Consider the following 20,197-nt stretch of genomic DNA (forward strand, 5'->3'; position numbering starts at 1 on the left):
ATCTCATCACCTTTCTCAGAGTCCACTGGTTAAAATCGAGTCACAGAACCTGCCCACAGCCATGGGGAGGGGACCACAGAGAGGCATGAGCACCAGCAGACGGGGTCACAGGGACCACCCTGGAGTCTGCCCACCACAGTAATTTCAGAAACTTGCCTCTTGTTGTCAAGAAGCTTGTAATCAAGTTAGGAATATGAGACATTCGTAAAAATAACAATATTTTGCATTACACTTCTAAGATACCATAAAGAGGTCATTTTAACCAGAGCAAAATGATATGTGCCTGAATGGTTGTTCCAATGTTATCTATCTTAATAAATGATTGGAAACTATCAGACTATCAACTTTCAAACAGTAGGATGTTTAGGGGAATTATTATGATAAGATCAGAGTTCTGAAATCATGAATAACCACTACTGATTTATGAAAAGCAAGAGAAAATGTTTGCCATAATATTAATATTTTAGGGGGCAAATGTATGTGGACATAAAAAACAGGGGTAGGGCTTTACTGACTTTTTGCATGTTCCACTGTGATTTTTGTCTCATAACAATGTGTGGGTTTTGCTTTTGTAATTATTAAAAATAAACTTTTAAATTTAATAAAAAGAGCTGAAAAATTATCCTATAAAGAATGAATTTGAGGCCCTAGCCAGTTGGCTCAGTGGTAGAGCATCAGTCCGGTGTGTAGAAGTCCCAGGTTCAATTCCCAGCCAGGGCACACAGGAGAAGTACCCATCTACTTCTCCACCATTCCCCCTCTCCTTTCTCTCTCTCTCTCTTCCCCTCCCACAGCCAAGGCTCCATTGTAGCAAAGTTGGCCCAGGCGCTGAGGATGGCTCCATGGTCTCCGCCTCAGGCGCTAGCGTGGTTCCAGTTGCAACAGAGCAATGACCCAGATGGGAGAGCATCGCCCCCTAGTGGGCTTGCCAGATGGATCTCTGTCAGGCTGGAGTCTGTCTCTCTGCCTCTCCACTTCTCACTTCAGAAAAGTACAAACAAAAAAAGAATGAATTTGAAATGAAATACACATTTCTTAGAGCAAACTCCCTTGTGTCTTTTCCCCTTTAATGATGCAAATAATTGTGCTGACATTTCTTGTAGGTGAATGAATGAATAAACTCTTCATACTACTGTCACTATGATATATGACTAATGGAGATTTTGATTTATATTCGTCTTACTTGTATTCCATATATAGTAAATGTTAAGAATGTTAATTATTTTTAGGGAGATACCTATGATACTTTATTAGTAATACTTCCATAACTTCAGTGTAGAATTACATTTATAGAAAATGCCTCATCAATAGCTAGCTATAAAATGAGTGAGTCATAGCAGCTTTTAGTCTTGGTATATAACAAACTGACTGACTTTGGGATTCTTCACAGAGGCACCAAATAAGTAAAAGTATGGTCAAATATGAACAAGAAACCTTATATTTAGATGCATATGTAGGTCTTTTCCTAGTTTAGATACAAAGATACTCAAGGACTCTTTCATAGCACTTGCTCAAACAGAAAAGGTATTTTTAGGTTAGTTTAAATGACACAGACCTTCCGAAGAATATATAATAAAACTTACATTTCCCCTCTATATTCTGAAGATTTTTGTTTATACTGTATGTTTTATTTGTGTATCATATGACAGACTTTCAGTTAATATTAGATGTGTTAATGAATGAATAATAAAGGTACTTTGAGACCAAAAAAATCTTAGAGGGAGGATAAAGGTCTTCAGACCAGATATCTTTAGAAACCTATGACTAGGTTGGGAAAACCATCCCTGCTTAGTTTTGTCACCTCTGCAGTTATAAAACAGCTCTGTTCTACCTGGCCTCATGTAGGATCCCATGTTACAGAACTTTGTAGAGAAGAAACATCTTTGCTTTTATGATGTAATCAGGGCTACCTCTGTCCCTGCCATACCAGTGCCCACCTCCCTATGTCCTGTCAGTTGTCATTGACTCAGGCAAAGCAGATGATGCCGTATCTCACTTACAGGTATCGACTGGGCTCCCAAGAGTGACCGCATCGTCACTTGCGGGGCAGACCGCAATGCCTATGTGTGGAGTCAGAAAGATGGTGTCTGGAAGCCAACCCTGGTGATCCTGAGAATTAATCGTGCAGCCACTTTTGTCAAGTGGTCCCCATTAGAGAACAAATTTGCTGTGGGAAGTGGAGCACGACTCATTTCTGTTTGTTACTTCGAGTCTGAGAATGACTGGTGAGCAACATCTGAGTGTTTTTTTATTTCTCTCTATAGAATCATACATTGGGACCACTATGTTCTTGGTGACTTCTTGAGACACTGGGTGAAAGCTAACTATAACTTCAGTTTTTCTTCATCTGGAGGCTTTTTTCTCATAAATTTTCCATTCTTTCTGAATGAGCATTTTTTCTTCTAATGTGCACATTGAGTCAAATCTCATGTCTTTCTCTTACTGATATAGAGCTGTGGTTTCCATGCTCTGGTCTCCTAACTTGTATTACTACCCTTCTGACTCTGTACTGTCCACATTGCTGTTTTCTTACTCTGCTGTATAAATTAAGAATTTAAAAGATTCCCAGTGTCCTGAGAAATATATTTTTTCCCTCACTATCTTTATCCACTTAAAATATTTAGGATTCTTACAAATAACAATGTTCTCCTTTCTTTAAAGTTCATTTGCTAATCAAGTCTGTTGCCTTGGTATAATGCTTTACTTGTTTAAGCCATTAAAGTAAAAATTGACTAGGATCTTGGAAATATAATCAGTCTGTTATGCTTTTTTTTATATATCACTTGTAACTAAGCCAGTCAAAATGCAAGAGGTTTATTTTATGGCTAAGTAACATACTTCAACTACTCCTTCCTGCTTACTTGGATAAGAAAACGATTCTACCCTTCAACATGGAATTGTCATTTAGTAGGAAACTGGCAGTGTGTCTTTGCACTAAAAATAGCAGACTACACATCACTCTTTGTGTTAGTGTTACTGTTTGCTTTCTGCTGAAACAGTGGAAGGAAGGGATTATCATATTACACTTTATAATTTAGTAAAACCTCAGAAGTTTTTATTCTCTGGGGAAAAAAGTTTGAATTTGCAGCAAGATTGAATTATGAATTTAAGACATGCATTTTTCTTTCAAGCATGTGTAAAATTAAGGCTAACAAAATGTTGCCTGCTAAAAATCATTTAGAAGCCTCACTGTAATACATAAGAAACAATTTTTCTTTCTAGGTAATTTCAATGTCAGTGATTGTTCACATTTTTATTCATTAAAAAAAGTCTCAAATATAAGTAACTTGGGCTTTACTGTAGTACAAAGTATTGTCATTGGAACAAATTGTATTTCAGGGGAGTTTCACAGCTATGCAACGGTATTTTATTGCTATCATGTGAGTACTTTAAAACAACCTCTCAGTCTTTAATTTTAAAATAACTGCATTATTAAATAAATCAAATATTAACTATTTTTCAGAATGAAATTTTTCAGATTCCTAAGAAAAGGATTCTTTTTCTTTTTGAGTGAGAGGAGGGGAGATAAACACACTCCTGCATATGCCCTAATCGGCATCTACCCGGCAGCCCCTTCTGGGGTCAATGCTTGAGTACTAAGCTGTTTTTAACACCTGAGGCTGTTATGCTCAGACCGAGTGAGCTGCCCTCAGTGCCTGGGGCCATGCTCAAACCAGTCAAGCCACTGGCTGCAGGAGTGGAAGAGGGAGAGAAGCAGATGGTCACTTCTCCAGTTTGCTCTGACCGGGAATCAAACCCAGGACGTCTATACACTGGGCTGACACTCCATCCACTGAGCCACCAGCCAGGGCCAGAAAAAGATTCTATAGAAAAATAATTTAACTTTTAAGGAAGGGCAGTTGGCATGATATTAAGTCTCTCATCTTGAACAACAGAAACATTTCATTTTTAAGTAGCAGTTTAAGGGCAAAAGTTGATTTAGTTATACCAGAATAATGACTATTTTAGACACGAATAAATTATTTAAGTGGAGCTAAAGAATTAGAGTCTAATCTCCAACAAGAGGTCCTGCTGATTGCTTGGTTGTGTTTGTGAAAAAAGTGAAAAACTGCAGCTTCAGAAAACTTACTTAGCATTGGAAACTTAAAAAGGAAATTAATCTATCTTAACCTTTTAAAATAAATCACTAAATATTTAAAATAAAAATTCAAGTAATTTTAAACCTCAGTTTTTATTTCCAAAGTTTAAGTCACACGTAATCTGAAATTCTATGGGGCAGTACCAGAGTTAACCCATAAATATACGTACTAAAGAGGATCCCCTGGTAGCCAGAAAAGTTCAGAACTAGTTGATCTGATGGGAATATCAAAACCTAAAGGACAGGAAAATGGAAGTGACCGTCTATTGGTTCTTCTTCTCTCCCTTTAGAAATAAATGCAAACTTCTCTCTGGCAGACCTGGTAGCCACATAAGAACCATGCATTGATGTTTTCAATTGAGACATTTGTTAGGTCATTTGGGGATTGTTTGAAAATAAACTAAAATGAATTTTCTCCTTTTGTAGGTGGGTAAGCAAACACATTAAAAAGCCAATTCGCTCCACAGTCCTCAGCTTGGATTGGCATCCCAACAATGTTTTGCTGGCAGCAGGATCATGTGATTTCAAATGCAGGTGGGAACAAATGAGAATTGGTAGACAGACTTGAACTGTTCATTGTTCACCTTTCAACAAATATTTTTAAGGTCTCTTTTTGCAAGGTACTATGCTCGGAACCATAAGGGTCTCAGAGATGAAAGGATCTTATGATCTAGTAAAGGGGATAAAGCAAGTGCATAAATCACTGAGGTAGAAAGAAGTGGACTTGGTAGAAGGAGACGCACAGACAGGGACTGGGAAGTTTTCCTTAGGCAGAACGTCTATGGTTTGGGGTGGGGGAAGTGTTGTCTGCTTCTCCCCGCCCCTCAACTACAGTAGTATTATCTTTCTTTTTTTTTTTTTTTTTTTTACAGAGACAGAGAGAGTCAGAGAGAGGGATAGATAGGGACAGACAGACAGGAACGGAGAGAGATGAGAAGCATCAATCATCAGTTTTTCGTTGCGACACCTTAGTTGTTCATTGATTGCTTTCTCATATGTGCCTTGACTGTGGGGCTACAAGCAGACCTAGTAACCCCTTGCTCGAGCCAGTGACCTTGGGTCCAAGCTGGTGAGCTTTTGCTCAAACCAGATAAGCCCGCGCTCAAGCTGGCGACCTTGGGGTCTCGAACTTGGATTCACTGCATCCCAGTCTGACATTCTATCCACTGCGCCACCGCCTGGTCAGGCAGTATTATTACTTTTTTTTTTTTACTTTTATTAATTTTTAGAGAGGAGAGAGAGTGAGAGAGAGAGAGAGGAAGAGAAGGGGGAGGGAGGAGCAGGAAGCATCAACTCCCATATGTGCCTTGACCAGGCAAGCCCAGGGTTTTGAACCGGCGACCTCAGTATTCCAGGTCAACGCTTTATCCACTGCGCCACCACAGGTCAGGCCTTATTACCATTTTTCAATTTTTTTTTTTTTTTTTTTGTATTTTTCCGGAGCTAGAAATAGGGAGGCAGTCAGACAGACTCTGCATGCGCCCAACCGGGATCCACCCGGCATGCCCACCAGGGGGCAATGCTCTGCGGCAATCAGAGCCATTCTAGCGCCTGAGGCAGAGGCCATGGAGCCATCCTCAGCACCCGGGCAAACTTTGCTCCAGTGGAGTCTTGGCTGCTGGAGGGGGAGAGAGAGACAGAGAGGAAGGAGAGGGGGAGGGGTGGAGAAGCAGATGGGCGCTTCTCCTGTGTGCCCTGGCCGGGAATCGAACCCGGGACTCCTGCACGCCAGGCCAACGCTCTACCACTGAGCCAACCAGCCAGGGCCCTTATTACCATTTTATAACGCAGGCAGCAGACTGCAAATTCCAGAGGGAAACTAAGAGTAACAAAACAGCTGAACAATGGACTGCTGAGCTATTATTATGCTATTATTTTTCAGTTAAAGCTTTTTATTTGTCATTAACATGAGGCCAGAAGAAACACAGCCACTTGGCTAAGAGCTTTAAGTACATACAAGTAATTGCTTTTTTTAAAAAAAAAAGTTGTTCTTTATTAACAAGGCTTTTTTTCCCTTTAGCCAGAAGGAAGGCAGATAAATGTTGCTTCATGTTGACAATATGGTAGGTTAGGAGATGGGATGCATTTTTCTTTGGTAGGCTATATGGAGAATTTCTGGAAAATCTAGCTAGTAATTTACATCCTAGAATATTCAAGGGACTTTTGTTTTGGGGTCCTTGAGTTTGGTATTTGAGGGGGGTTTTTTTTTGGGTTTTGGTTTTGGTTTTTAATATGTCTGTGGCAGTTTGGCTGTGGGTAGGGGTACAGTAGTGTCAAGGCATTTTTGAGAAAAATACTGTTTATTCTCCATAAGAACCAGTATAACAGTGAAGAACCTGGAGTTTTTCATATTTAGGAGTTTTATTTTTGTAATGTTACCCAGGGTTGTTCAAGCTCCCTTAGAAGATGGAGCTAAGTGGTACTGATCCATACCACCTGGATTATCAGGCTATGTCTAAAAATCTGGTTGTGAAAACAGGTAACAATTCTTTTGTCAATAATAATTTCCAGAAATAAACTTTGCTTTGACATGTGCTCCTTTGAATATGGGTCTGTTCCATTCACACTCTCGAGTTGACAGTTGAGAACCACCTGTTCTTTCCCAGATTCAGATGACTAAAGAGGTAGCCATTGTGGTTCTAAGGTCACATCGTCTAGCTTACAGATAGGTCATTGTGCCCTTCCCCTCACTAGTGCCCTGAGTCTTCCAGAGCTGCTGCTGCCATTGTCATTTTGGGAGGAAATAAATACTCTGGATCATTTAGAGTTTCAGGTTCAGAAGTTTTTAAAGAGAAGCTTTATAAAGTAAATAATAGCACTGGAGGGCAAAAGGGAATAAAAGGATAGTGTCCCAGCTGTTCTTGATCCCTTTTGCTTCCTGAATAAAGGAATTAGAGAAAGAGATTGATGATAACTGGCTGTAAGGGACCTACCTTCATTCCAGACTATACCTGTCACAAAGGCTGGACAGTGAGTAGGCCTGAGGGTCAAGCAAGCACAGCCCTGTGCCTGACAGGACTAGGAAAAGCCTGCCTGCTCTTCTAATGGTCTCCCTTAGCTAAGTGATTTCATATAATTGATTTATTGCCGGGTGGTAAATAGTGTCCTTTCTTTTACCATTTGACTGTGTAGGATCCCTGGAATACTGTATTGAGAATGATGGTGAGGGAGACAGGAAAGAATGCTGTTCTCATTCAGACAGATTTCCCGTGGGCGAGGGAGGGCGGGATAACACTATCCTTCCCAGAATGTACACTCCAGGAAGGAAGGGCTTTGTGTTCATTACCTCTAGAATGGTACTCTGAAAGCAGTGCCTGGCACATCGTAAGCACTCTGTAAATATGTGTTGAGTATGGATTTGCCGCACTGGGATTGGCCTAGGCAACCTAGAGCCATTCTGTGTCTTAAGAGATTTGTGTATCTGAACTTGACCATCATATTTTGCTCTCTGCTTTTGGAGACACCTTGCAGCAGTTGCCTGTGGCCTATTTCTACTATATACATATATTTTCATTTACTTTTTCCTTCTCTCCCTGCCCCTTAAACTGCAGAGTGTTTTCTGCATACATTAAAGAAGTGGATGAAAAGCCAGCCAGTACACCCTGGGGTAGCAAAATGCCTTTTGGTCAGCTAATGTCAGAGTTTGGTGGCAGTGGCACCGGCGGCTGGGTGCATGGTGTCAGCTTCTCCGCCAGTGGGAGCCGCCTGGCCTGGGTCAGCCATGATAGCACCGTGTCTGTTGCTGATGCCTCAAAAAGTGTACAGTGAGTATTTGCTTTCTGTTTTGAGTTAGGAAGTGGGATATCTCAACAACTGGGTAAGGCTGCACTTCACTGGATACTTATGTGGGACACAAGTGTAAAAGTCTGACCCAGAACAGCAAGGCAGCCTTTTAAATCACAAGCACACATCTGAATTGTCCATTTGGGGAAATTTTAAAGAGTTAGATCTCACTTCCAGAAATACTTTTTTTTTTTAAGTGAGAGGAGAGGAGATAGACTCCCACATGCACCCCAACCAGGATCCACCCAGCAGTCCCTATCTGGGGCCAATGTTCAAGTCAACCATGCTATCCTCCGTGCCTATGGCTGACCCTCAGACCAATGGAGCCACTGGCTGCAAGAGGGGAAGAGAGAGAAAGGGGGAGAGGGAGGGGAAGAGAAGCAGATGGTCACTTCTCATGTGTGCCCTGATTGGGGAATGAACCTGGGACGTCCGCACGCTGGTTTGACGCTCTGTCCACTAAGCCAGCCAGCCAGCCAGGGCCCGGAAACACTTCTTAATGGGAGTGCTGATAGTGATACATTTGAAGAACTCTCCTGGTTTGCTACAGATAAGAGTTCCTTCAAATATCCAGTTAGTCTGTTACTATGAATTCCTTACAACTTATCAATGTTACACACCAGCCTTAAATAGGTAATGTGTTCTTCCTCTGTGTAATCAGTGAACAATGACTCCATTAATTTGGGACTTCATTCAGTAATACTAGAACATTCAAGCCAGTTCCTCTGGTATATGCTACAGTTCCAATTGCTATGACTCATTTGTGCCTGCTCAGCCTTAAGGAGAGCATTAGGCATCTTGTTAGACACCAGAATTTGTATTTGTTCCACTTATGTCAGAGGAAGAGTCTTCTTTCTGGTGCATACTTTTCCATGGGCCACCAAACGTAACCCTCCTTTAAAGGTTTCCTGACTTCTCAACCTATATTTTGAGGACTGGTCACATCAGGTAACTCCGGCTCCCTCTGCCACACAGTGACAGCATGACACTAGAGAGGATATTTTTTCTTAATGGATTGAATTGTATTTTTAAATTTCATGTTTTTTCAAAATACCTCCCCATTATAAATGATAGTCTTCTAGATTTTTATACTATATATAGGTACTTACATAGCTTTGGGTTTTTAATACAAGTGGCATTATGCTATACATTTTGTACAGCAGTTTGCCTTTTGTCATTCAGTAATGTTTTGATGTTATAGTTATTTGTGTACAATTTATTATAATGCATAACAAGCTCTTAGCACATATGCCCCTGTCTGCCCTTGCATTGATTTGTATTTGGCTTTTATATTCCTGTAAGTCAGGTTATGTCCTCCATTCTTCCATTTCTCAAATGTAAATATTTCATATAGTGAAGTCCAGCTTTTCTACAGTAAGGCCTTAAGATGAGGTGTTAGGACTTTAATACAGTACCAGTGGTATTTGTTGGGGGTGGGAATGTTTTTTGAGAAATAGTTTTCAAAATGCATCATCTTTTACATGAAGTTATATGATCCTAATTCATCAACCTGCCATATCTGTATAACCTCTTGACCAGGTACTAGAGCAGATAACTACTAAATTATATACTTAGTATATATACTAAGTCTGCATGTGTGTGTGCACACATACAGAACTTAACTATTGTGTGTAAATTCCTGTCTGGTTAAGTCTATGTCTTGTCCGTCAGTAGCGCTAGCTCCTAACCTAATACCTAGCAGAGGAAAGAGAACAGGTTTTCATAACTGTTTGTGGTCCCAGCCATCTAGGAGCCCACAGCAAGCACCGGTGAGGAGAAGATAACAGAGTAAGGCATTCAGTCATGAGTAACAATAAGAACTTTAGAAGCTCAGAGAAAAGAGAAGCCACTTTAGGCTGATGTGGTCCAGGAGGGCTTCATGGAGGTAATCAGATTAGATCTGAGCTTCAGAGACTGGGACGGACTTCGGACAAGCAGGAGACCCGAAGTAGCACGTGGTAAAGGGGTTGGGAGCAAAGGCAGAAATGGGAAAGAACAAGGGACTGGTGGGAAACAAGCCATAGACAACTTTTTCATGAGTTCAGGTGCCTTAGAAGAGAGTGGAGCACAGGCTAAAGAGAGCGGAAGGCCTCGGTTTCTGCAGCTTATCTCGGGGCCATCTCATGCTTGAGATTCCTGGAAGGCTAGGTCACGTGACTCTTTTTAAACATAAGTGGTCATTTATACTGCCGAAGCCCCTGTGAGAATTGGTCTTTTGTAATCTTCTGTATCTAAAGAAACTGAGTGGTTTGTTTTATCTTCATTAACAAGTGTTCTTGTGTTCAGGGTTTCAACTCTGAAAACAGAGTTCCTGCCCCTCCTGAGTGTGTCATTTGTTTCGGAGAATAGCGTTGTAGCTGCTGTAAGTATTTCTCTTAATCTTTCCTGTAGCACACTGTGTATAATTCTCTAGAACAGGAGTAATGCATGCTCTGTGACTTTGTGCACTGGCACAGAAAAGAACAGCCTTTTAGAAGAAACAGAGCTACCCTGTAGGAGGAAGAGATGCCTGTAGTGGCAGACATTCTGCTGAGGGGTTTGTAGGTAGGCAGCATACCTCCCAGGGGCTGACTAATATCTTATTTCAGGGCCATGACTGCTGCCCAATGCTCTTTAACTACGATGACCGCGGCTGCTTGACTTTCGTCTCCAAGCTAGACATTCCAAAACAGAGCATCCAGCGCAACATGTCCGCCATGGAACGCTTCCGCAACATGGACAAGAGGGCCACAACTGAGGACCGCAATACAGCTTTGGAGACACTGCACCAGAATAGCATCACGTAGGTGCCACCCAGCCCCCTGGGGCCCCCTGGACCGGGACCTAAGTTCCTGGATGCCACTTGTAGCCAGGGCCCTGACCATCTGGAGAGAAGTATTTAGGTGACCAAGATGCCCTTCTTCCCCTCTGCTTCCTGACTGGGTCTCTATGAAAGTTCTTTACACTACATGCCCAGACATCCTTTCAGGAATGAGAGTGAGAAGTTTGTAGCTTCCTACTTTCAGGCTCTTATTTGCATCTCATGATAGAGAGTGAACTATACCCAGTCATTTTGTCTTTCAAGGTACAGATGGTACAAGACATCCCCCGTGAAGAGTGCAGACCCAACAGAAACTAACAAAGTAGAAACATTCATAGATACAGAGAACAGACTCTCAGCTGTCAGAGGCAAGGGTTGGGAGGCTGGGTGGAAAAGGTGAAGGGATTGAACAAAGACAAAAACACCATAGACCCAGACAACAGCTTGGTGAGTACCACAGGGAAAGGGTAACAGGAGGTAGAGAAGGGTAAAGGAGCAGTAAAGGTGATGGAAAAAGACTCATAGTGAACACACAATACAGATGATGTATTATAGTATAGAATTGTACACTTAAAACCTATATAATTTTATTAACCATTGTCACCCCAATAAATTCAATAAAAATTTTTAAGAATGCCTGACCAGGTGGTGGCGCAGTGGATAGAGCATTGGACTGGGATGCAGAAGACCCAGGTTCAAGACCCCGAGGTCACCAGCTTGAGTGCGGGCTCATCCGTCTTGAGCAAAAAAGCTCACCAGCTTGGACCCAGGGTCGCTGGCTCTAGCAAGGGGTTACTCGGTCTGCTGAAGGCCCACAGTCAAGGCACATATGAGAAAGCAATCAATGAACAACTAAAGTGTCGCAGCGAAGAACTGATGATTGATGCTTCTCATCTCTCTCCGTTCCTGCCTGTCTGTCCCTGTCTATCCCTCTCTCTGAGTCTCTCTCTGTCCCTATAAATAAATAAATAATAAATACATGAAATTTAAAAAAATTTTTAAGAAAGAGAATGAAAGAACTTCCTGTGTGTCACATTCTTCTGGTAGTGAACATGTAACAGGAGGATTAGTTATATCCTGTTTGAAAAGGTAATTCTAGCTATCATTTCAACCATGGATTTCAAGTACTGTATGCAAGTAAGAAGATCATTTAATTAGAGAAACGGAATTCCTTAGCATCAGTATGACAAGCTGAGGTGTTTCTTATTTTTCATCAGGCATATTTGATTACATAAGAGAAAAGAACTGTGTTTTGTCCAAAAAGCTTGACTTTTTTTTTAAAACCTAGTCAAGAAATGCAATATACTTTTGGTATTTTATTTATTTATTTATTTATTTATTTTATTCATTTTAGAGAGGATGGAGGGAGAGAGAGAGAGAGAGAGAGAGAAAGGGAGGAGGAGCAAGAAGCATCAACTCCCATATATGCCTTGACCAGACAAGTGCAGGGTTTTGAACCGGCAACCTCAATGTTCCCAGGTCAACGCTTTATCCACTGCGCCACCAGAGGTCAGGCTACTTTTGGTATTTTAAATTGCTTTGTTCTGAGTTATGTGGCATAGAAGTTTCTCTATTGGACTAGACTTTTTGTGTTGAGAGACTTTTAATGTGGTGACGATGGCAGAAAAAATAATGGAAACCTAGACTTTCTCTTTGAGAGAATTATTAATTCAGGTTATGCTTTTCACCATGGTCAGTGGAAAGGCCCACTGGACTTAAAATAGGCTGAAACTGTCTGTGCTCTATTTCAAAGTAATAACTTGAAGGCATAGTAAAACCTAACAGTTTCCAAGTTTCTCTGTCTTGAATAGCTTTCAAAGTTATTGTGAATTTTTCTTAAGCTTCTTTGTATCAGGAAGGAAACAGCTCTCACTGCCTGTTTAGGACATGTTTACTTTTATGTACAGATATTAAGTCCTCTTTGTCCCAGAGCAGATTAGCAAACTTTTTCTGTGAGGGACCAGATAGTATTTTAGGCTCTTGAGGGTTCTCCAGTCTCCATTATAAGTACTCAACTCTTCCATTATGGCACAAAAGCTGCCCTGGACAAGATAGTAACATGAGTGTGGATGTATTTCAGTAAAACATGGACACTGAACTTTGAATTTCTCATAATTTTCACATGTCATGAAATAATAATTTTGTGTGGTTTTTTTTGAACCATTTAAAATTGAAAAATCCATTCTTCTTAATTCCCAGGCTGTACACAAACAGGTGGTCTGTGCTATTTGCCATCCCCTCCCAGAACATACGTTCCAGACATTCCAAAAGAGAAAGAAAAAGATTGAGCCACAGAATTTATTTTCTTGGAAGTATTTCAGAGTAATTAGGCTGCTTAATTTATCTGTTCCTCTGCTTTCCCTGGTTGGAATCTTGTGATGTATCTGACTGTAGCTAATAATTATAATGATTAATTTCAAATGCAGGAGAGTTATTGGTTTATATACCCTGACTGTCTGAGTGTGATTTGGGAGTTTTTGTTTGGAGTCAACTGGATTTCATTGTTTTATTCTGCCTCTAGTTTAAAAATAATAATAAATTAGTTTCCATTTCCATCATGGCTGTGGTTCTGCCCACACCCTGCTCTTGGGCAGTTTTCATGCTACTTCTCCACGTCACTAATTAATGCAGATTCTTAACCTTTCCCTCATGTCAGTCTCTAATTTTCTGGTCATCTGGTAATAAAATACATTTGTATATTTTCTGAGTCAGATTGCTACAGTCTAATATTATAGACAACTTGATATTTAGGAGTTGATAGGCAATTTCCTTAAAATGCCCTTACACTGTTAAGAAGGTTGGGGCTCACTTCTACCACATACCTTGCAATCTCTTGTTTTTGTTTTATTTCAGTCAAGTATCTATTTATGAGGTGGACAAGCAAGACTGTCGTAAATTTTGCACTACTGGCATCGATGGAGCCATGACAATTTGGGATTTCAAGGTATTTTCTGCCTTTCAGAACAAATCTTGTTTGTGTTAAAACTACTCTTGTGAGAAAATGTTTCTCATTTCTTGAAACAAAATATCAAAGCCAATGCAAATCAGAATTGTTGGACATTAGTCTATAGTTGTCTTTAAAACCTTAAAGTTATTAGCAGGAGAAAACCCCACTTTGCCAATGAGATGGAATGCATACTTTTTTCTAGATGTCCATCTACTCATTGAGGAAAGGTTGAGTGCTGTTTATGTAGCAGGCCCTGTGTTGGGCACCAGTCTGAATTTAATCATATAGATATATTTTTATGGTTTATACTAATCAACCTAATAAACATTCACTAAGTGCCCTGTGGGTGCTGGGCATGGTGCGTGCTAGGCACTGAGGGGCATGGCTGGTAGGAGAGAGAGGAGGGTGAGGGGATCGGGTGGAGCCCCTGAGGGGCTCTGTTTTAACATCGAGGAATTGAGGGGATGTATGGACTGCCAACATGCAGGGAAGAGCTGCATCTGTAGACACAGTGGGATTTCAGGACACATGGCTGAGGAGAAGGGGGTGCACACGAATTCGGAGCTGCAGGAACAGCCTGTGCAGACCAGGCCTGGAGCTCAGAGAGTGCACACTACATTCAGGGTACCGTCGGGGGTTTGGACTGTGGTGAGTCCTGTAGAAGCAGCAGGTGGAACTAGAAAAAAGCCATGGCATGGTCTGGGAAAGGAAGCTGGGCTTTTTTTGCAGACATCTAGGAGCTGTTCCAGAACCAAAGAGTAAAAGCACCAGGCTAGAAGGCGTGGGTGGCCCAGGCAACTGAGAGCTCTGGGCAGAAGCTGCTGGGTCCAGTGAGCAAGTGACAAGGATATGAACTCCAGCTGTCGCAGGGGTTGTGGCCAGGAGGCTCTGGACTGGAGAGAATTAGGAGGCCTAATAGAAGTGGGTAGTGACAAATCCAGGAGGACTCAGTACACTCCAGCTTTACAGAATTTTGCCACAGAGCATTTCCATGATGTTTTATTTTTTTCCTCCTCTCCTTGGAAAAGTCTCTGGAATATTCTGGAGAAAAAAAACTTTAAAAGTCACCACCCCCTTATCTTCATACACTTTAAGTCCTAGGCTTTGTGACTCCTGTGTAATTAGCACCTCCTGGCTCTGCCCTTTATCCTTTGTTCCCTCAGGCCATGTCCTAGATTTCTCTCTTTTTGCACCTGTGTAAGTTAGGAAGTCCCAGTGCAGTTTTCTCTTCAGTCCCCCTACCTTTCTGCACCTGCTGTGTTGTGCAGCAGGCTGGTTGCTGTGTTGCCTGCAGAAACATAGACGTGCCTGCCATTAGGGCATCTAGAGTGTGGTGAAGAGGCAAGGGACATGTGCAGAGATGGCCCTCATCACTAAGGGCTAGTGACACAGATAAGGAGGTATTGCCCAGGAACAGAGGAGTGTGCCCAGAGCCTGTGGGCTGGGGTGGTGGGACGGAGGAACACATGGCCTGGAAGGGCCAGCAGTCCTGGGGAGTCTCTGCCAGGCAGAGGCCTGGGAGTGCATGTCTCAGATTTTCAGAGGTAGGGTGGGGGGCAAAGAGCCTGCTCTTCAGCCAAGGAGAGGGGGGGGGGGTAGTGTGGCACCATGGAGAAAGTGCCAGGATGGACAGTCCTCACTAACCGTTAGTGTTTTTTCTGCCATTTCTTAGACCTTGGAGTCTTCCATCCAGGGCCTTCGGATAATGTGAAGCTGAGTGAGCCTCCCAGATCCAGCATGACAAACTGACAGACTGCCCCACGGCAGCCCCACCATGTGCATGATGGTGAGGAGAGCCAGCCACTAGGAAACACTGAAGACACATATCTCGCAAATGTTTGTGTGGTTTTGTTTGAATATAATTGGTGAAAGTGTTGGTTTTTTAAAAAGCAGCAGTGATTGGGTTTTGTTTGTTTTTTGGTTTTTTGTTTGTCTTTGGTTTTTGTTTTTGCTATTTCATTCCATTTTTTGACCAAAGCTTCTCTTTTAGTAGTTTATTATGGAAAATTGTCACACTAACTTAAAAGAAAGGGTGGGGAGATATGTAAATTGCTAAAAAAATTAAATAAAAATACTGAATGTGTTTTGGTTTTGTTTCCTCATATTTCCATTTTTAGTGGAAAAACTGGATCAGTTCTTCTTAGACTAGTTTTTAAGATAAAATCTTAGATTATTAGTTTTTTGGGTTTTGGTGGGGTTTTTTGTATTTTTCTGAAGCTGAAAACAGAGGCAGTCAGACAGATTCCCGCATGCACCTGACCGGGATCCACCCAGCATGCCCACCAGGGGGCGATGCTCTGCCCATCTGGGGCATTGCTCTGTCGCAACCAGAGCCATTCTAGCGCCTGAGGCAGAGGCCACAGAGCCATCCTCAGCGCCTGGGCCAACTTTGCTCCAATGGAGCCTTGGCTGTGGGAGGGGAAGAGAGAGACAGAGAGGAAGGAGAGGGGGAGGGGTGGAGAAGCAGATGGGCGCTTCTCCTGTGTGCCCTGGCCGGGAATCGAACCTGGGACTCCTGCACACCAGGCTGACGCTCTACCACTGAGCCAACCGGCCAGGGCCTAGATTATTAGTTTTTTAAATTGAATACAAATGGTTTTTCTTTAACCAAAAGAACTATTTATTAGATGCTATCTTTTAGCATTGCTATACTTTTGCAAAGTAGGTGAACTGTTCCCATATTGCACACAAGGCAGCAGAGGTATCCACCACTATTAAGCAGCCACGCCCAAATGGGAGCCTGCTCTGAGACCACAAGGTCTGGGCCCTCGGCCCACACACAGCAGGAGCAACCGCCATAATAGTGCATCTCTGTCACTACTGTGAGTAAAGTGTGGTGGGGAGAGGAAAAGGACACATTATCATTTTGGTTTAGTGATTATGCCCAAGCTAAGTTACTTTCATCATAAATGGAAATGAAGTTTGACATTCCAAGGCTCAGAATCTTGAAAGGTGCAAATATAAATGAATAACAAAGTAAATATACTGCTCATAAAAATTAGGGGATATTTTAAAATGAATATGAAGTGATAAAAGAAGCATTTGATTTTTTTTTTGTTTTGTTTTTTTTGTTTTTTTTCTCCTTTGCACCTTCCCGAAGCTGGAAACGGGGAGAGACAGCCAGACTCCCGCATGCGCGGGACCGGGATCCACCCGGCACGCCCATCAGGGGGCGCCGCTCTGCCCCTCCGGGGCGCCGCTCCATCACGACCAGAGCCACTCCAGCGCCTGGGGCAGAGGCCAAGGAGCCATCCCCAGCGCCCGGGCCATCCCCACTCCAATGGAGCCTCACTGTGGGAGGGGAAGAGAGAGACAGAGAGGAAGGAGAGGGGGAGGGGTGGAGAAGCAGACGGGCGCCTCTCCTGTGTGCCCTGGCCGGGAATCGAACCCGGGACTTTCGCACGCCAGGCCGACGCTCCACCACTGAGCCAACCGGCCAGGGCCAGATTTTTTTTTTTTTTTTTTTTTTTTTTAAGAACATCAGAAAAGGCCCTGGCCGGTTGGCTCAGCGGTAGAGCGTCAGCCTGGCGTGCGGGAGACCCGGGTTCGATTCCCGGCCAGGGCACATAGGAGAAGCGCCCATTTGCTTCTCCACCCCCCCCCTCCTTCCTCTCTGTCTCTCTCTTCCCCTCCCGCAGCCAAGGCTCCATTGGAGCAAAGATGGCCTGGGTGCTGGGGATGGCTCCTTGGCCTCTGCCCCAGGTGCTGGAGTGGCTCTGGTCGTGGCAGAGCGACGCCCCGGAGGGGCAGAGCATTGCCCCTGGTGGGCGTGCCGGGTGGATCCCGGTCGGGCGCATGTGGGAGTCTGTCTGACTATCTCTCCCCATTTCCGGCTTCAGAAAAATACAAAAAAAAAAAAAAAAAAAGAACATCAGAAAAATAAACGACAGGTCAAAGAAAGTTGTTTGATTATGCAAATGAGATGCAAACCAGGTGGCCAGGTGGCTTGATGGATGGAGGAGACCCTGGTGAAAACTGCACCCTCTCAGTTTCAACCCCTCTCCCCAGGACCGACTCATTCACACAAAGGCAACCAAGCAGCAGCAGCTTGGGGTGAGGGCAGGGAGGAGCTTCATGGTCTCAGGAGGTCCAGGGCTAGACTACCACCTTTTCAGGAGCTCTCACGGGTGTTATTTCTGCCTAGAACACTTTTCTACCCTGTCCTCACCTGACCAACTTCAGTTGAGCCTGTAGGCGTGGCTGAGAATCTTTTTGGATCACGCTGACTGATCTCCTCCCCATTAGAATTGTCCACTGGACTCCCAACAGGATCCTGTGCTCACAAGTCCCAGTTCCTATTGCACTGATTTCCATCCCTGCAGGAAAAGGCACTATACAAAAGGCTGAAAGTACTGGAATATCTGCACGTTCCCTGATCCCCTAGTTTTTGTAAGCAGTGTGAATAGAGTAGCCTCGAGCCTGGTCATATATTCTTGACTCACTGGCCTAGGAGAAGTAAAGCAGTGGTTCAAACACAATTCTAGTTTTAGGCCACTGGTAACCGTGCTTCTCAGAGGATGCCATGATCTCAAAAGTTATTTTGCCCTTTTGGTGACTGGCAGTAGCATTACTTCCCTGCAGGAGAGAATCCAGCACCTGGGGTGCCAACTTGGTGGCCTGCCTCTTCCCTGTTTGCTGCTGTGTAGCTCAGCCTGATGGCTCCCTACTGGACGAGGCAGGGAATGGAGATGCAGTAGGGACCTAGCCCAGTTCAGTTCACTCAAGCTCCGGAGCAGGGGATGTCACTGGATCCCCTCTGATGATACTTTGTGGGCTTTCATTATAGACCTGAGTTTCTCAACTGAACTGCCACATAAAACTGTGTGACGTGGAGGGTATGCACAACAGGGTGCCAGCCCTATCAGAAAGCCTGACCCCTAGATCAGGGCCAGGGATGTGGAATGCTGACTGCGTCCTGTGTCTCAGTGTGGTAGACATCTGTCCTCCCAAGCTTCAGCCATCTCACAAATATGTGTGGCCTGAGGAAGGAGGCACAGGGCCCCCCACCCCCATTTCTTCTGCTCACAGGGGTCGGGGGGCAATCCATTGATCTCAGGAAGAGAGAGCATGGTCCACATTCAGGGGTGAGCACATGTTGAGACAGGAGAACACGCTGGGCTCTTCTGGGAAAGGATCCCCCAACCCCCTGTGTCCCTCTGCCTTGGCCAGCCCATGGCATCATGAGTCCAGATGTCTGAGCATGGCTGCCCCCTTGTGCCCAGGAGGCAGTAAGGCCAGTGTGGTGAGGAGGAGGGAATGGAAAGTCAAAGAACGCCGAGGACCTGGAGATGACATTGCACAACCCCTCACTGACTGCCTCCTCCAAGTCAGTTAGCCCTGAAGCCTGGGTGTGTAGCCACATTCCTTGGATACCTGAGAAGGTGAAAAAAGGAGTGCAGCATCTTCTTCCCAGGGTAGAGCGGGGGAGGGCAGATTCTCGGAAGAAACAGAAAGCTTTTGCGTTGTTCTCAGAACTCCAAATGAAATTCTTCCATCCCAGGCTTCCCTCACCCAGGAAGTGTTTCACTTCTTAGACTTAGAAAACTTTGTCCCCCAAGGGAACCATTTCCGATAACAGCCCTACCACTTCCCAGTTCGAGCTGTGCCTTCCCGCCCAGTGTATCTTCCCTCTCACAGAGACTGCAGGCCTGTAAGGGGGAAGCAAGCAGTTCTTGGCAAGAGCCAGCCTCACTTTACAGATGCAGAAACCAAGGCACTGACCTTACGCTACAGGTGAGGTGGCAGAGCTAGGACCTGTTTAGTTTTCTAACACTACTGCCTGTTCATTCATTCGCTCACTCAGCAGAGGTACATTGAGTGCCTCCTATATGCCAGGTGCCGTTCTAGGCACCAGGGAGAGCAGCGAGCAATATAAACATGGTTTCTGCTGGCACTAAGCTTAGGGGTTGTCTTTTCATCAAACCAGGCTGCTCTAGTTCACTTTCGACAATGAAGAAAAGGGAGTCCAGGTATGCATATTTGTGAGGATGCTTTTAGTGATGAATAACAAAAACTCAACTCAAACCAGCTTTAAAATAGAGACCTCTGGATGGAGCAGGTTGGCTCAGGCTGATCAGTCAGAGATTGACTCGAGCTCTGGTCATTTCTCTGGGATTCTCTCCATCTGAGCTCTAACTGACTCATCTGGCTTCCTTTGTGGCTGTTCCACTTTTGTGTTCAGATTCGTGCAGCTCGCCCGGAAGAGGCTTCTTTCCTTTCCATTGTTATCCAAAGTGCCGGGCTTTGCTTTAACCTGGCCAACTGAGGTCCTGAGTCCAGGATAAGGAGCACCAGAAACAGGCTGGGATAGAGCATTCCGGGCCCACACCAGATGTGGGGGTCAGTCCCTGCTGGGGTAATTTCCTGGGCATATACACTCATCTGTGTGAATGAGTCAGTCCTGGGGTAGAACAGAAGGTAGAGGTACAGCAGGAGCCCCATAGGGTCCCCCCACAATTGCACCTGCCCCCACAGGAAAGGGGTTGCTGGTACAGACCATCTGAAACTTTTTCTGGTTAGACTAAAGTCATCACTGGGATTTGACAAAACTAGATGGGGGCCCCCAATA

The 20,197-nt window shown here is 43.8% G+C and overlaps 2 protein-coding genes across 2 annotated transcripts in view; one reads left to right on the plus strand and one right to left on the minus strand.

Annotated features, from left to right (window-relative positions):
- ARPC1A (actin related protein 2/3 complex subunit 1A) overlaps nucleotides 1–15,712 on the plus strand; it is a 34,280-nt gene extending 18,568 nt beyond the window's left edge. Inside the window, exons 4-10 of the mRNA XM_066382146.1 lie at nucleotides 2,003–2,225; nucleotides 4,526–4,633; nucleotides 7,651–7,863; nucleotides 10,169–10,244; nucleotides 10,471–10,664; nucleotides 13,536–13,626; nucleotides 15,302–15,712. Coding sequence (XP_066238243.1) covers nucleotides 2,003–2,225; nucleotides 4,526–4,633; nucleotides 7,651–7,863; nucleotides 10,169–10,244; nucleotides 10,471–10,664; nucleotides 13,536–13,626; nucleotides 15,302–15,340 — 944 coding nt within the window. The 3' untranslated portion in view covers nucleotides 15,341–15,712. The remainder of the gene's footprint in view (nucleotides 1–2,002; nucleotides 2,226–4,525; nucleotides 4,634–7,650; nucleotides 7,864–10,168; nucleotides 10,245–10,470; nucleotides 10,665–13,535; nucleotides 13,627–15,301) is intronic.
- ZNF394 (zinc finger protein 394) overlaps nucleotides 1–20,197 on the minus strand; it is a 481,244-nt gene that overhangs the window by 312,583 nt on the left and 148,464 nt on the right. The gene's annotated exons all lie outside the window — the stretch shown is intronic.

Source organism: Saccopteryx leptura, chromosome 4, assembly GCF_036850995.1.
Source record: "Saccopteryx leptura isolate mSacLep1 chromosome 4, mSacLep1_pri_phased_curated, whole genome shotgun sequence".
Classification (NCBI taxonomy): Eukaryota; Metazoa; Chordata; class Mammalia; order Chiroptera; family Emballonuridae; genus Saccopteryx; species Saccopteryx leptura.